Raw genomic sequence first — 15,663 nt, 5'->3', positions numbered from 1 at the left:
ACTGAAAAGATTTCAGGGGTACCTGAATCCTTTGAAATTACATGTTAAAATTTAGGGGTTTTTTATCAAAGATATTTCCATAGCTTTTATCAAAATTTCAAAGGACCTTATGGGACCCTTCCAAATTAAGAATCATTGACCCAAATTCTTATCTCTGACTGATTTGTTTTTCAAGACCATTTTAGAAGCATACCATTAACCCCAAAGTCTTGAGATTTAATATTTAAGTTTTTCCACCTTCCCCAATTATATAGGCTATTAAGTAAAATTAAATGTTTGCTACAATTTTTAAAAAAGATTTGTCTATTTATTTTGAGAGAGAGAGAGAGAGCAATCACCAGCAGGGGGAGGGGGAAGGAGAGGAAGAGAGAGAATTTCAAACAGACTCTCATGGGGGCTCGATCTCACAACCCTGAGATCGTGACCTGAGCTGAAATCAAGAGTCAGATGCAACCAACTGAGCCACCCAGAGGGCCCTATGTGTTGCTATAATTAAATAACTTTTTCCCTGATCTCTTAACTGTACATAAACTTCACACAAAATAAAACATACACAAAGTAAATAATATTTTGTATGATTTTTATTCTCCACTTTTATAATTTCAGAGAAATGAAGAGTAAGAAAATAAGTCAAGTGGATAACACATACATATAATAACATCATGTACCTATTTTCAGCAAACCTAGTATTTGGAAAGCAATTGTATTATCTGGTTAGAGAATGAAATACAAAAGTGAAAAAGAAAAGGTTTTCAGATGTCTTTATTCAGCATTGTATTTTATACGGAAGCACTAGTAATACATGTTTAGAAAGAATGCAATGAATATATATACTGCTCTTTTAATAGGAAATTTTTGAGAAAAAAATAGAGAATTAAATGTCTTACAAGAACAGATTTTTCTATCTCTCAAGGTTAGAAGAACAATTATATTCCTTTGAGTAGCTGGTGGAGGGCATCATCAAAATGGAATTACTTCTTTGTCAGAGAACTGTCAGCTTATCTTTATATTAATAGATAATACCTTTACAATATATCTGCAGGGAAAGAAAAGCTGTTTCAGTAAGTGCTGTCTCTATTGTACTTCTCAACCTAAGCCAAAATATTCTTTCAGATTGCTCCTCCAGTTCATTACCTCAAATAAAAGAAAAGATACAAAAATTTCACAGAATGCTCTTTTTTTTTTTCTAACTGGATTTACTAAGTATCACTGATATCAAGTAGTTCATATTATGTGATAATCCTAGCTTTTAGGATAATGACTCTGCTAGAGACACAAGGTAGTTAAAAGTGTATATTAAATTTATATAATACCTGCAGTTGTTTGGAAAGTACATCATAATATTAATATATTTAATCCAATTGAGAGAACAGAAAAGAAATAGCAACCAAATAAGCTGTTCAAACTTTCAAAATATAATTTAATATACTAATTTTTCCATTGGTTAATATTCTGGAACTTCAGCTTTTTTATAATTAAATTATTTATAAAATGTACTTGTAACACGGAAGAGGCTATACTAGATTTCATCTCAGAAGAAATATCAGTTCTTTCACTAAGCTTTATGTATGTGAGACTACACATAACAAAAATATTTTATGTTCATTTCCATTATGACCAGGAACATTTGAACAAAATGTGGCTTGATTGACCCAGGGTAAACCTGTGAAGTCCAAAAATTTGTTCTGGTGACATCACCTCTGTTATTTGTTATTCAGATGGCAATTCTTTCCCACTTTCAATCATCTAACACCCTTCTGTTATCTAGCTTGTTCTCCCTTCATCCAAACATGAGTGGAGCTGATAGCAGCCCTTTGAACATGTTAACTTACTCATTTTTCTTTAGAGTTAGAGTAGCAGCTCAGCCGAGCATTACATTTCTCTCTAATTGTGAAATAAATTTGTTTTTCCTGAAAGTTAATTAAAGGAGGAAGCCTCCAAATGACACTATGCTGACTGAAATGTAGAATAATTCTGAATGGAAATCTAATGCTATTTTGTGAGGTTTTCTGTGACGAAATCTAAATGCCTTTTTGTGAATGGACATCTAATGCCATTTTGTGAAGTTCTCTGGTGGTCATGCTAGGAGAGTACATAAACAGAGAAGATGGAAACAATCTTTTTGTTCATCCATAATGGTAGTGTTGAACAAGTTGCTAGCCTGGTTTCATCTTCTGAAGGTCAATTTCACAAAGGGTTTGGGGTGTGGGTGGGCATATCTGAGATACTAAAACATTTTTGAAGGACTTATTTTTGTGTGACATCAGGTAAAAATAATTAAGTAACTAAATATATAACCTTAACACATTCTTTTAGTTTATAATATGACAATAATAATCTTCAAAGAAATAGATTTGCAAGTTAGTTTAATAAGAAAATACATTTCCTTACAAAAGAATATATATATTTTTTAGTAGGATGTTGAGTAAATAGTTACATGTCAGGCTATATCATGTCCAGGAGATATTCTTTTTAGTTATAAATGTTCACCAAAGATATAGGATTTCAGAAATTATTTTAGAGGTAAAAGGAAAATAAGGCAAACTATAATAAAGGTAGAATTTCAGATGTGGCAAAGTAACTCATTTCAGACCAAATGTCTGAGAAAAATTAAAGAATTTATTTCCTTTTATGTTTATTTAAGAGAATGGAGGGGTTGCCTGGGTGGCTCAGTCAGTTGAGTGTCTGCCTTTGGCTCAGGTTCTGATTCTAGGGTCCTGAGATTGAGCCTCACTTTGGGCTCCCTGCTCAAACCAGGTCTTATAAGGCTCAGGAACCTAGTGAGAAAGTCAAGGAGGGAATAGCATTGAGGTGAGCCTCACGTTCCCTTAGAGGACTCTTTTAATTTTAAAGTAGTACAGAAGACAATCACAAACTGGATAAGAATCTAAATTAAGATTTTGGCTTTCTCGGGGTCTATAGAAACAAACTTTAGAGCTCAAGTCCAGGATAATATGACTTGAAGGGACAAAATCAACAAAGGAAGGGAAGAACATTGATGAGTTTGCATTGTATCATTTTTCCCCTCAAGACATTTGTTAGATTTTATTTGATGTAGGGCAGGGCCAAAGGACTAAGACGTAGAGTCAAAGTGGTAGCTAAAGATCTAGGCAGCTACACAGAGTGTTTGGTAGCCTCAAAGCATGGAAGTAAAAAACCTGGAGTAGGAGCTCTAGTGATTATCATTGACTTCCTGTTAAGATCACAGAAAGGTTACACCCTAGGAACATACATGATGGGCATTAAATCAACTCTCACAAAAACACTGAAACCAAAACCAAAACAAAACAAAAAAATATTGAAACCTTGTTCAATCCTGAACAAGCAAAATCCCACACTAGGAAAGGTTGGTTTGCCCCATTATAAGATGCCTGAGATATAGTGAAAGTTTGTCCTGTCTGGAGAAAGGCAATATGAAATAAAGCATCAAATTACCTCTATAATTTTTCATAAGTTATGACCGACATTTGATGAAGCTTATTATCCATGCCAGGAGACAGAATCAAAAGACAGAAACTAAGAGACTAAAGAGACAATAAAAGCATATCCAAAGGTGAATCAGAATTTGTGGTCTTTAAAATAAATGAAGAGTAAAAAGTGTAACAAAATTGTTGAGAAGATAGAGGATCTTACCATATAATTGGAATTCATAAACAATAATTAAAATAAAATTATAGAATTTAAAATATAATAATTAACATTAAGAATGCAATAGGTGTGTTAAATTGCAGACTGCACCACTGAAGAGAAGATTAGTGAACTAGAAGACAGAGTGTTAGAAAATAGACTGAAGTGTAGCAAGAAAATAGGATCTGTAATATAAAACAATATACAAGTTATTTGAGACACAGTAAAGAGATTTAGTATCTGTAATTACATTATCAAAATAAAAAGGAGAATGTTATAAAGGCCATATTTTAAGAGATGATGATTTTACACAACTGACAAAAAGGCATCAACCTACACAATTCAGAAATTTAGCAAACACCAAGGATGATTCGAGTAGGGGCAGGAAACCTATGGACATTAAAAATAATTTCTTAAAATGCATAGAGAAACTTTGGAAAATGCAGCCAGATAAATAAAAGGAACATCATTTTCAAAGGAAAACATTTCCTTAGAAACCATGGAAGGCATTATACGGTGCAGTGACATTTTTAAAGTGCTAAAAGAATATATGTAGGAACCCTTAATTCTTTATCCAGGAAAAATATCTTTCAAAACTGAAGATGAAATAAAAATGATTCCAAACAAAAAGGGAGAGAACTCATCAACAGAAAACCTTCATGAACACAGATAAAAATAATTTCATTAGAAAGAAGAATAATGATCCCAAAGAGAAGCATAAAAATGCAAGAAGGAACAAGGGGCAATGAAACAGATAAATATATGGGTAAATCTAAATAGATATAACTTAAGAAATGACAATAACAACTTTTCATGGTATCAAAAATAGATATAGAATTAAAAATGATGACACTTATAGCACACAAGTCAGGGCAGTAGTTTTAAATGACATTAAATAGTCTTCATATATTTGCATTTTAAATAATTTTACTATATATTAATAATTAATAATGAATATTTAATGGGCTATTGTTCCCTGTCATAACAAAATATATAATCGAAGTGAAAGTATAATGTGTGAAATTGAAATGAAAATAGAACATTATTGTAGACATTGTTTTGTAATATAGTGATGAAATCACTATTCTAAAACATAGATGTTCTAGACCAGCTCTGTCCAAAAGAAATATAATATGAGCCTATGATCATATTAAAATGTAAATATAAACAGCTTATAATAATCATAATAGTATATTTAACTTAACCCAGTATATCTGAAATACTATCATTTCAACATGTATTAAATTAAAAAAATATATTATTAATCAGATATTTTATATCCTTTTTTGTCAAACTAAGTCTTCAAAATCTGGTATGCATTTTAGACTTACAGTACATACCAATTTGAAATAGCCACATTTCAAGTGCTCAATAGTCTCATGTGACCACTGGCTACTATTATGGATGGCAGAGGTCCAGGCTGTGGCAAGAATAAACTCTGATGACATCTAGACAAATTTGATCTACTATTCCAATAAGTGGTCTAACAATTTATGAGATATTAAACTCTATATTTTATTATTTTAATAACTACTTTTTTGTTTAGAATCGAATTCCCTTGCAACTAATATAATCTTGATCAGTTCCTGAAATACAATGCCATTTTGTGGTGTGGATACTGAAATGAAAAGCAATCTTTGTCTGGAATACAGTAACATCAAATTATTCAAGCCCATCTTATGTTACAAAAAAAAATTCCCCAAATTAAAGTCTAAACCACTATTAGTCATTACTATATACTCAGTGTTTAACCCATACCTATAAACTATCTGCTTAGGAATATTCTTAGTTCAAACTTACTTGATTATATAATTTGTTTGAAAAAGCCTAAATACACAGTAACTGACTAAAGCATGGCATTATTTTTTAGATTTCTTAGTGTTAAAAGATAGGTTAATTAAAAGAAATGCTGTCAACTTCACCTCATTAAGGTAACTCTTCTATCTTAGCATTAAAGGCAAATGAAAAGCAGACCTTCTAAAAATGAAAATATACTGGCTATTCTTGACCAGATTAGCACTTCTTTCTAGAAGCCTACAGACTGCCCTCTACCATAATATGTTACTTATTCCCTGGGACTCTAAACATAACCAATATCTAGAATAAGGATACAAATGCATTGCTTTGAAGACAGAAAAAGATTGTCTCAGAGATTCTGTATGACAGATAATTTATAAATTGTTAAAATATAGCATACTTACCATTTAGAAGATTTTACTTTGCTTCCTGAGTATTTTTGTTTGGCTTTTTGATCTATAGGAAAAGTGTTTTCTCTTGTAATCAGGGAAGTATTTGGCAATGTGACATTAAATGTCCTCTTCAGAACAGAATGTCTTAAGAATGGACTGAGCTATGGATATTCAAAAAATGAAAAGCATATTTTAATTATATGATTCCTAAACTTGGAAAAATTATTTCTTGTAAATCTATAAGAGCTCATTAATGTAAATAACTTACAACTTACCAATACTATTCATTAATATTGTACACATTTAGATTCCTAGAGTTAATATCTATAAATGTGCTTTAAAGTATAAGGTAATTGCTAGTCATGAGGTTAACTAAAGCATTTTTAATAGTTTTGCTGAAGAGTATACCTATTTGAGAGAGACCAAAATCTTTTGTCTAAATCACGTTTTAAAAAGATATAGCTTTTTGTATATATCAATATCAAATCATCTTTATTATCAAAATAAACTTTGCTTCCTATGAAGGTAGATATTGATGTCTCTGATGTGCCTTCTCTTAACATTTATCATTTCAACAAATATTGATTAAATGCATATCATCTGCCCAAAACTATCTTTGGTGCTATGAACATGCAATCACAAGATAATCCATTTACATTCACCATTTGTTTACCAATGAAAACATTGAGAAAGCAAAAATCAAAAAACCAAAAGCAAAAAAAAAAAAAAAGAAAAGGAAAGGAAAGGAAAGGAAAGGAAAGGAAGAAAAGAAAAGAAAAAAAAGAAAAGAAAAGAAAGAAAAGAAAAAAGAAAAGAAAAGAAAAAGAAAAGAAAGAAAATAGTGTCTGATTTTCAACTGCTATGAGAGATGTTTACCAAATCTCTTACAAAAAAAGAAGATCACTAAAAAAAAATATTATGGAATATTCATTCAACCAATATCTACTGAATGCCTCCCATAAGATAGGTACCAATCCTAGCACAGTGCAATCAACATTTGTCTTTTGTTTGTTCTCATGCCTCTCTCTACAAGAACACTGAACAACAGGACACATAAAGAAGTTGGGAATTAAGATGAGTAGTTGATAAGTACAAATTGTTGAGAACATTGTATTCTTAGATTTACACTTTTCATTGCCTGTATGTAATAGGATGAAAGTTACAGGTTTAGAGTCAGCTTTATGCAGAAGGATAATTAGTAGATGTCAGTGCAATTTTGAACTTGGACATTTGAAATGTCTGGGGCCTTTGGAAGGTTATTGCCCCTCTCTGAACTTCAGTTTCCCCTTTTTCAAATGGAGTTAATGCTATCTACCTTATATGGACTTTCTGGATCTATTAGTTGAACTAAAGTATGTAAAGTAGTCTTTGTTCTCGAGCAGGAATACAGCTTAGTGGTTAAAAGCATGGGCTTTCGTTGGAACCAAATTGTCTTATTATCGCTGTGTGTTCTTAAGCAACTTATTTAACCTCTCTCCCTGTGCTTTGGTTTTCACATTTAAAAAATAAGGATGATAGAATGATAACTATTTTGTAGTGTTGTTTTGAGAATTAAATGAGTTCATATGTTTAAAGCATATCAAGCCTGGCATATCAAAAACATTATTAAGTAATACTTATTACTTAATAATAATTATTATTATCTTTATCTTGTACGGTTTCTCCCCCAAAATAAGCATTTTACATGAACTCACATAAAAATAAATTTTCATCCTTATAGTTACAGAACTGTGAAACAGAGCTGGTGAAATTAGCCCTCAGTCTAGTGGTCTGCAAAAACACTGAAAGTTCAGTGGGATATATTATTATAGCAGGATAAAATTAAAAGGCAGATTATCTTCATGATCAGAAAACAAGAACAGAGTCAGGCAATCCCCACATCTTGCTGTCAGGAAATACAAATTTTTCATAGATATTCTCTTTTAAAAGCATGAGCAAGCAGAAATATATTTATACAATTCCAATAAATTTAATGCAGCATAAGGAAAATAACATTAATTTGAGTAATATCTAGTATTTGTTTACAAGTAAAAAATATGTTTCAGGAAAATATAATAAAATTAGAACTAAATAAAGCTGAAGAATAAACTCTCAATCATTCAAAAAATTATAAGAGCATTTTAAATAAGTATAAAATTAAAGGAAATATAAATATAAATGATTTAGAAATAATACAAAATAACAACAAATCAACATTCATAGAATTAACCCCAAAACTACAGTCATAATCCAAAATGTTTCATGATTTAAAAAAGCAAAATGGGAGATTCTACTTATTCCTCCTTTCTGTCATTCATTCCACAAGTGAATAATACCAAGTGTCTTTAACATACCAGGCATTGTACTAGGGTCTAACGATAAAATTGCCAACAAACAAAATTCTAGGCCTTATGATATCTTAAGAACTCTCAAAGAGAGGTACACAGAGACAAATGGGAATGCAATGAGAGGCTTTATTAAGAAAGTGATGATTGAAGTTGGAAACCTGGAGAATGGACAGACCCTAGTTTAGGCTACAATGAGGAGGAAGAAAAAAAAAAGAAAGAGGAAGATGGAGGGACATATAGTGCAGGCTCAGAGACCTGTATGCAAAGACCTGTAGCATGTTCTAGTCACTGAAAGAAGACCAATGGGCCTGGAGTGGCAGAGGGGAAGGGAGGCATTGTGAAAAGCGATGATGTAGAGGTAAGTCGCAAGTTTAAGATTTTTAGTCTTTGTGCTAAAAGTAATGAGAGACCATTGAAGTTCATTAAAAAGAGGGTGAGAGATGATTTCTGATTTGCCTTTTGGAAAAATCATTCATTACTATATTTTGCATTAATGTTTTTATTACACAAACATTGAATATCATATGTATACTTACCTAATTATTGAAATAATTTTATATTATCAATTTCGATGGGAATTATTTATTTTTGTTTATTTAAATAAGAATTACTCACAAGAGGTTTTCAGATTACAATTACCTTCCAGAGCAGGGAAGTCTCCACAAGTCCACTGCTCAGAGGAGAAGAATGGGTTAAAGATGAAAATGTGCCGGTTATATACAAAGAATACTGAAAGATTATAGCACAGAGAAAGGACTCAGGGTCAAGCCATTAAGAACTCCCAAATTCATGGCCATGTATGGAGAGGAACCTATAAAATATAGGAAAATGGAGCAGGTGGAGAGATAGGAGTAATATCAGAGAGTAGTGTGTGAGTGAAGCCAAGAGAAGAGCATGCAAGAGAGTGTACCAAGATTTCAACCCTGCTGAGAAGTCTAATAATAAGTAGACTGAGAAATATTCTTCATATTGAGAGAGAGAAGCATACTGATTATCTTAGTTGAGGTAAAGTAAAGTGATTATAAGCCAGATTAGAGGAAATTGAGAAGTAAGGAAGGATAGCACTAAGGAGAAACTTTTCAAGAACTCTCTTTTCAAAAACAGAAAAGAGAAAGAAATAGCCAAAGGTAAATGAAAGGTCTGGAAATATTGGTATATATATATATATATATATATATATATATATATATATATACACACACACACAAATATATATATATTTTTTTAACAGGAGAGATTTGAGGGGGTACCTGTGTGGCTCAGTCAGCTAAGCATCTGTCTTTTGCTCAGGTCATGATCCCGGGTCCTGGGATCAAGCCCTGAGTCAGGTTCCCTTCTCAATGGGGAGCATGCTTCTCTCTGTCCTCCCCATTCCTGCTCTCTCTCTTATTATCTCTGTCACCTATCTCTGTCCCTCTATTTCTCTCAAATGAATAAATAAAATCTTTAAAAAAATCAGAAGGGATTTGAAAGTATTTAAAAGACAATGGGAATCACCTCATAATTGAGAGTGAGAAAGGATAACTGACAATGAAATGTTCCAGAAAATACAGTAGGGACAAAATCCATAGTATAATTAAGACATATGAAGGTATTGATGTTCCATGGAACAAAAGAGCAATCTTCTATAGTAATAGTTGAAAAGGATTATAAGATAAATCTAGTTATACATAAATTTGTAGATTAAATAAAATGTAATTAAGGGAAACACTATCTGATATCTTTTTGTTTGTTTTTCTGTATATAAGTGGCATCAGGTATTCTTCTTGCTCAGGTTCCCATATAAATGACTAAGGAAATACATGATTAAAGAAAATCACGTGGTAATGTTGAGAAACAGGAACAAGACATTTGTCTGATGAAATTTTCAAGGAATTACTGATAGATATATTAGTGATGATTTGAAATGAACTGAAGTGGGCTTTAGAAGTTTGATTCAAGCCTCCTATCTAGCATCTTCAACTCAATCCCAATAAAAAATATTGACTTCCAGGAGTTGACATTTTCTCATTCTTGATCTAGAAATGAGGAAGTAGCATGGTATCATTGGGAAGGAAATAACAGAGTCAGTATAGTTTTGAGAGGTCCCAAGTTTCATTCCTGGCACTGTACATAGAACAAACTTAGAAATAAGTATGGCCAATTATATTTCTGACATTAGAAGTCACATGAAAGCCAAGATATTACTATGCCTGAATTCAGAAAGTAGAAATACAGGTATCAGGCTTTATCTATAGCAGTGGAAATAAATGAAACTTTTCCTATGGCTATTCACCCCACCAGTCCTCTCTATACCTTTCCCCAAAGGCTGGATCTGAAGGTCTAAAACTGAAGATACACCTAAGAAAGATTTAGAGAGGTGGTATGTACATGATATTATAAAATAATATAAATCTATATATTTAAAACAATGTGCCTTATGCCCAAAAACAGGTGGTAAATTCCGTGCTAAACATAGACATTCAGGTAGGCACACCCACCTGAAGCCATGGCCAGCACGCCAGAGCCCGGGGAGCCCACCAAGGGAAAGCCCTTTAAGCTACTAGGAATTTTAGATGTTGAAAACATTCCCTGTGCACGAGATTTGATATTGTATGGTTCGCTAGGATCGGTTGTGGCTGGCCTTGGACATGTTTTGCTAATTAGTAGGAATAGAAGATCATGTGACGTTGGAGTAGGAGGATTTATCTTGGTGACTTTAGGATGCTGGTTCCACTGTAGGTATAATTATGCAAAGCTAAGAATCCAGGAAAGAATTGCCAAAGATGGAATTAAAAATAAGATTTTGAAAAAAAAATAAGATTTTGTACAAAAGTACCCACCTTGATCCTGAAAGAAAACCAACCACTGACAAGAGCAGCAGTTAAGCAGTCTCAAGCATCAGAATACAACTCTGGAGTCAGAATAAAGTGGAGGGCAACTTTATTAAGCTTCATATGTACCATTAGACTTTCAATCAAGTAAATAAAGGATGTGTTGGTTGTAAACAAAACAAAACAAAACATAGGCATTCAGCACATGGTAAAATTGGCATTTCAAGTCAACAAGAAAAAGATGTACTCAAAGGTTATTGGTACTGGAATAATCAGATTTGTAAAAAGTGACTGACTATCATAAATAAAACGATAGGAAATATTGTGTCTTTCTATTATGGGCCCATGCAAATTTAAATGTTTAAATGTTTTTTAAAAGTGGAGATTTAGAATAAATAGAAGAAAAGACAAATTACATCAGGTCTAGGATTTTATTTTTAGAAAATTATTCTGATTTTTCACAAATTGGTAACTGCGATGATTTTTATTTTATCAGTTTATATAATAGGAATGCCAATAAAGCCTCTCAAAATCTCTAGAGAAACTTCTGATAATGTTTTATAATTATTCTCAATATAGGAAAAAATAGAATGGTGCCATGGTCATTTTAAAAAGTTAGCTATATTATTCTAAAACATGGCCACTGTTCACTATCAAAAAATATGTACAGTATCCAACTTCAAGACTTACTACAAAGCTACAGTAATCAAGATAATGTGATATTGATGAAAGATTAGATAAAGAGATAAAGATAACAAAATAAAGAGTCCAGAAAAAATCCACACTAATATAGTCAACTGATCTTTGACAAAGAAGCAAAGACAAAACAATGGAGAGAAGACTATCTTTTCAACAAATGGTGCCAGAACAACTGGACACCCAAATGCACAAAAGTGGATCTAAACACAGATTTTATACCCTTCACAAACATTAACTAAAAATGGATCATAGACCTAAATGTAAAATGGAAAAATATAAAATTCCTAGAGGACAACATAGGAGAAAATCTAGAAGACCACAGTTTTCACACTAACTTCTTAAAGACAACACAAAGGCATGACTCATGAAAGAAATCATTGATAAGCTGGCCTCCATCAAAATTAAAAACTTCTGCACTGCCAAAGACATTGTCAAAAACATGAAAAGACAAGTCACAGACTGGGAGGAAATATCTGCAAAAGACATATCTGATAAAGAACTGTTATCTAAAACATACAAAGAGCTCTTCACATTGAACAACCTGATTAAAAAATGAGCAAAAGATCAGAACAGAGATCTCAGCAAAGAAGATATACAGATGGCAAATAATCATGTGAAAAGATGCTCAACACCATATGTCACTAGGGAATTGCAAATTAAAACAACAATATGCCATTACATACCTATTCAAATGGCCAAAATTAAAAAAACTGATGTCACCAAATGCTGGTAAGGATGTGGTACGACAGGAACTCACTCACTGTTGGTCAGAATGTAAAATGGTATAGCCATTTTGGGAGAGTTATTTTTCTTACAAACCTAAACATATTCTTATGCAACCCACACGCTTTGGTATTTACTCAAATGAGTTGAAGATTTATGTCTACAAAAAACCTGCACACAGGTGTTTATAGCAGCTTTGTTCAGGATTGTCAAAACTTGGAAACAGTGAAAATATCCTTCAGCAGGTGAATGAATAAATAAACTGCGCTACATCTAGACAATGGGATATTATTCAGTGCCAAAATGAATGACCTATGAAGCCATGAGAAGCCATAGAGAAACCTTATATGCATATTACTAGCTGCCAGAAGCCAAGCTTAAAAGACTATATACTGTACTATATATTATACGATTCCAATTGTATGACATTCTGGAAAAACAAAACTATGGATACAGAAAAAAAAAGATAAGTGGTTATTAGAGGATAGTGGGAAGTAGGGATGAATAAATAGAAAACAAAGGAGTTTTGGGATCCCTGTGTGGCGCAGCGGTTTAGCGCCTGCCTTTGGCCCAGGGCGCGATCCTGGAGACCCAGGATCAAATCCCACGTCAGGCTCCCGGTGCATGGAGCCTGCTTCTCCCTCTGCCTGTGTCTCTGCCTCTCTCTCTCTCACTGTTTGCCTATCATAAATAAATAAATAAATAAATAAATAAATAAATAAATAAATAAATAAATAAAAAGAAAACAAAGGAGTTTTCAGAGCAGTGAAACTGTTCTGCATCATACCATTATGGTGGATACATGTTATTATACAATTATCCAAATCCATAGAATTTATAGCATTAGGTGAACTCTAAAGTGAACTCTGAACCTTGGATAATAATGATGTATCGGTGTAGGTTCATTGTTCATCAAAGATGTATCCTGTGGTGGAAGATTTTGTTTTGTTTTGTTTTTAAAGATTTTATTTATTTATTCAGGAGAGACACAGAGAGAGACTGAGAGAGGCAGAGACACAGGCAGAGCAAGAAGCAGGCTCTATGCAGGGAGCCTGATGTGGGACTCGATCTCCGGTCTCCAGGATCACACCCTGGGCTGAAGGCGGCGCTAAACCGCTGAGCCACCCAGGCTGCCCATAGATTTTGATAGGGAGGCTGGGGTGGAGCAGGAAGTATGTGGGACTTTCTGCATTTTCCACTCAATTTTGCTATGAACAGAAAACTACTCTTAAAAAAGTCTATTACAAATATGTGGAGTGATTCTGAAATTCATCTGAAAGAAGAGACAAGAAAGAATAGATTGTTAAGTTTTAATAAGAATAATGAGAAAAATCTTACCCTGTTACAGATTAAATAATTTAAATAGCCATATTGATTAAAATAGAGATATACAGATATGCTACTTCAGACAAATTTTTTGGGTGGAAACAATTTTTATTAAAGTCAACATTTTCGTTCTAAACTCTAACTTGCCAAACATGATTAATTCCTCCTCTTAGAATATCTTTAAATGTAATTTCATCTCATCTCTTTAATATAAGTTAAATAGCAAATAAAATATTTCTGGTAAACTGTTGAAGAATGCATCTATATATTATTATCACTGAAAATATGAACTTAGAAGCTGAGGATGGTATGCGACATAAAATAAATGGTTCAAAATCACGAATGCTACAAATAAACTGCAGAAGAATGATAAACAAATATATGAAGAGAGACAGAGTAAGTCTGGAAAAGACTAAAAAGATGGAACTTAAATTAAACACTAAATCTTAAACTATGACATTTGAGAAATGGGGTGATGTTAACAGGAAGCTAGAGAGAAACAAAATCTTAATGGCTCAAATAACACATTGAAGGGGTGACAATGATCAAAGAGCTAAACTTTAGCAGTCATTATACTGTTGGGTGAAAAAATGAAGTGATATGGAAAGCAGCACATAATTAACTATGCACAAAAATCTTCTAACGAACAACTCACTTCTTCTTGAATCACATGCAAGCCGGAGAAGTAAAAAGACCTCCATCCTTGCCATATAGAAATGAAAACAGTTATTTAGTATTCCAAGCATTTGCTACCTGAAGTTAGAATGAATATGAGATGGCTCTTAAGTGTATTTGATCTGCATTGAAATCATGTTCAGATTGTAGCTTTCAGAATACAAAAGTATCTGAAACTACTTGTCTGCAGCCAAGAGTCACCTAATGTCCACTTAGACTTTTACATTCTGTGTTCTGTGGTTTGCAAAGCTGATTTTAAAATTAATCTGAGCTAAAGGACAATTTATATATGCCATTTCATTGAAATTATGATGAATGTGTTTGAAATTTGAATTATAATCGAGATAAAGTCAATACAATGTTAAAAGCTGTGTTTTCTTTCTCCAACTCATAATGAAATAAAAGTTAAAATGGCTATATTCTAACTTGCCACGTCCATAGGTATCAAGAAATTATAACTAATACGGCATATATTCATTATGTGAAGTAAAATGCATTGCTTAAGACATTTTAGTCTCACTGAGTCATTATTTTATTTTTATGTTTGGTAAGATAGCAACTCATATATTTTTCCTGGGGTGCTGACATCTTTCCAACTCACAGTGAGATATTAAAGACAAAATGTGTTACACTGTTCCCTGCCAGTGAAGGATAAGAGGACAATGACCTGATAACTTTTGTGATAGTGATTATAAGTATGCATATAGAAGAAAGAATAAGCAAGTATTGAAACAAAGTCTACTGAATAGCTTCAGAAAGTCAATGTCCAGAAAGACTGAGGAATTATTATAGATTAAAGGAGACTAGGTGAACATGGTAATTAAAGACAACAGATGACCATGGATATAGAAAATTAGAATAAGGGTTCTATTATAGGTAATGATATTGTAGTAATGTAAAATTTCCAGTATTTGGTCATTGTGTTGTTGTTAAGTAAGAGACTACCTTTGCTGCCAGAAGGTTCATGCTGAAGTATTTAAAGGTGAAAGATTGTGAAATCTGGTAAATTCAAATGGTTACACATATATAATTTCCACAATAATACTAATAATAATGTGTAAATATATGTATATACATTCATGAGAATGAGTGTGTAAGAGAGACAGACAAAAAGACAGAAACTAAGCACAAATGATGCAATGTGCTAAAAACTGACTATTTGGAATTGGAATTTTTTCAAAATACTCATTGAAACAAATTTTAAACTCAAAACATATTCTTTTCTATGATTTCAAGTTTTCAACTGTCCTTTTGCTAATATTCTATTTACAATTCCTCTTCCCC

At 32.5% G+C, this 15,663-nt stretch overlaps 1 protein-coding gene and 1 pseudogene across 18 annotated transcripts in view; one reads left to right on the top strand and one right to left on the bottom strand.

The window, feature by feature from the left end:
- Positions 1–745: 745 nt before the first annotated feature.
- The window catches only part of STPG2 (sperm tail PG-rich repeat containing 2), a 531,806-nt gene continuing 516,888 nt past the window's right edge, over positions 746–15,663 (bottom strand). For 5 of the 18 annotated variants that reach the window (XR_005382818.1, XR_005382817.1, XR_005382825.1 and 2 more), the window contains 2 exons: positions 5,829–5,977; positions 746–1,134 (listed from right to left, as the gene is read on the bottom strand). Coding sequence is in view for 4 of the 18 variants with exons in the window: in XM_038582080.1 (XP_038438008.1) it covers positions 1,131–1,134; positions 5,829–5,977 (153 nt within the window). In the remaining 14 variants the exon portion in view is untranslated. Of the gene's footprint in view, positions 1,135–5,828; positions 5,978–15,663 lie in introns of those variants that run through there. The other 13 variants (XR_005382824.1, XM_038582081.1, XM_038582084.1 and 10 more) reach the window with 9 other exon arrangements.
- LOC102154375 lies at positions 10,632–10,821 on the top strand (annotated as a pseudogene).

This window comes from Canis lupus, chromosome 32 (assembly GCF_011100685.1).
Source record: "Canis lupus familiaris isolate Mischka breed German Shepherd chromosome 32, alternate assembly UU_Cfam_GSD_1.0, whole genome shotgun sequence".
Lineage (NCBI taxonomy): Eukaryota > Metazoa > Chordata > Mammalia > Carnivora > Canidae > Canis > Canis lupus.
The sequence above is the reverse complement of the archived record's forward strand: the minus strand, read 5'-3'. Positions and strand labels throughout refer to the sequence as shown.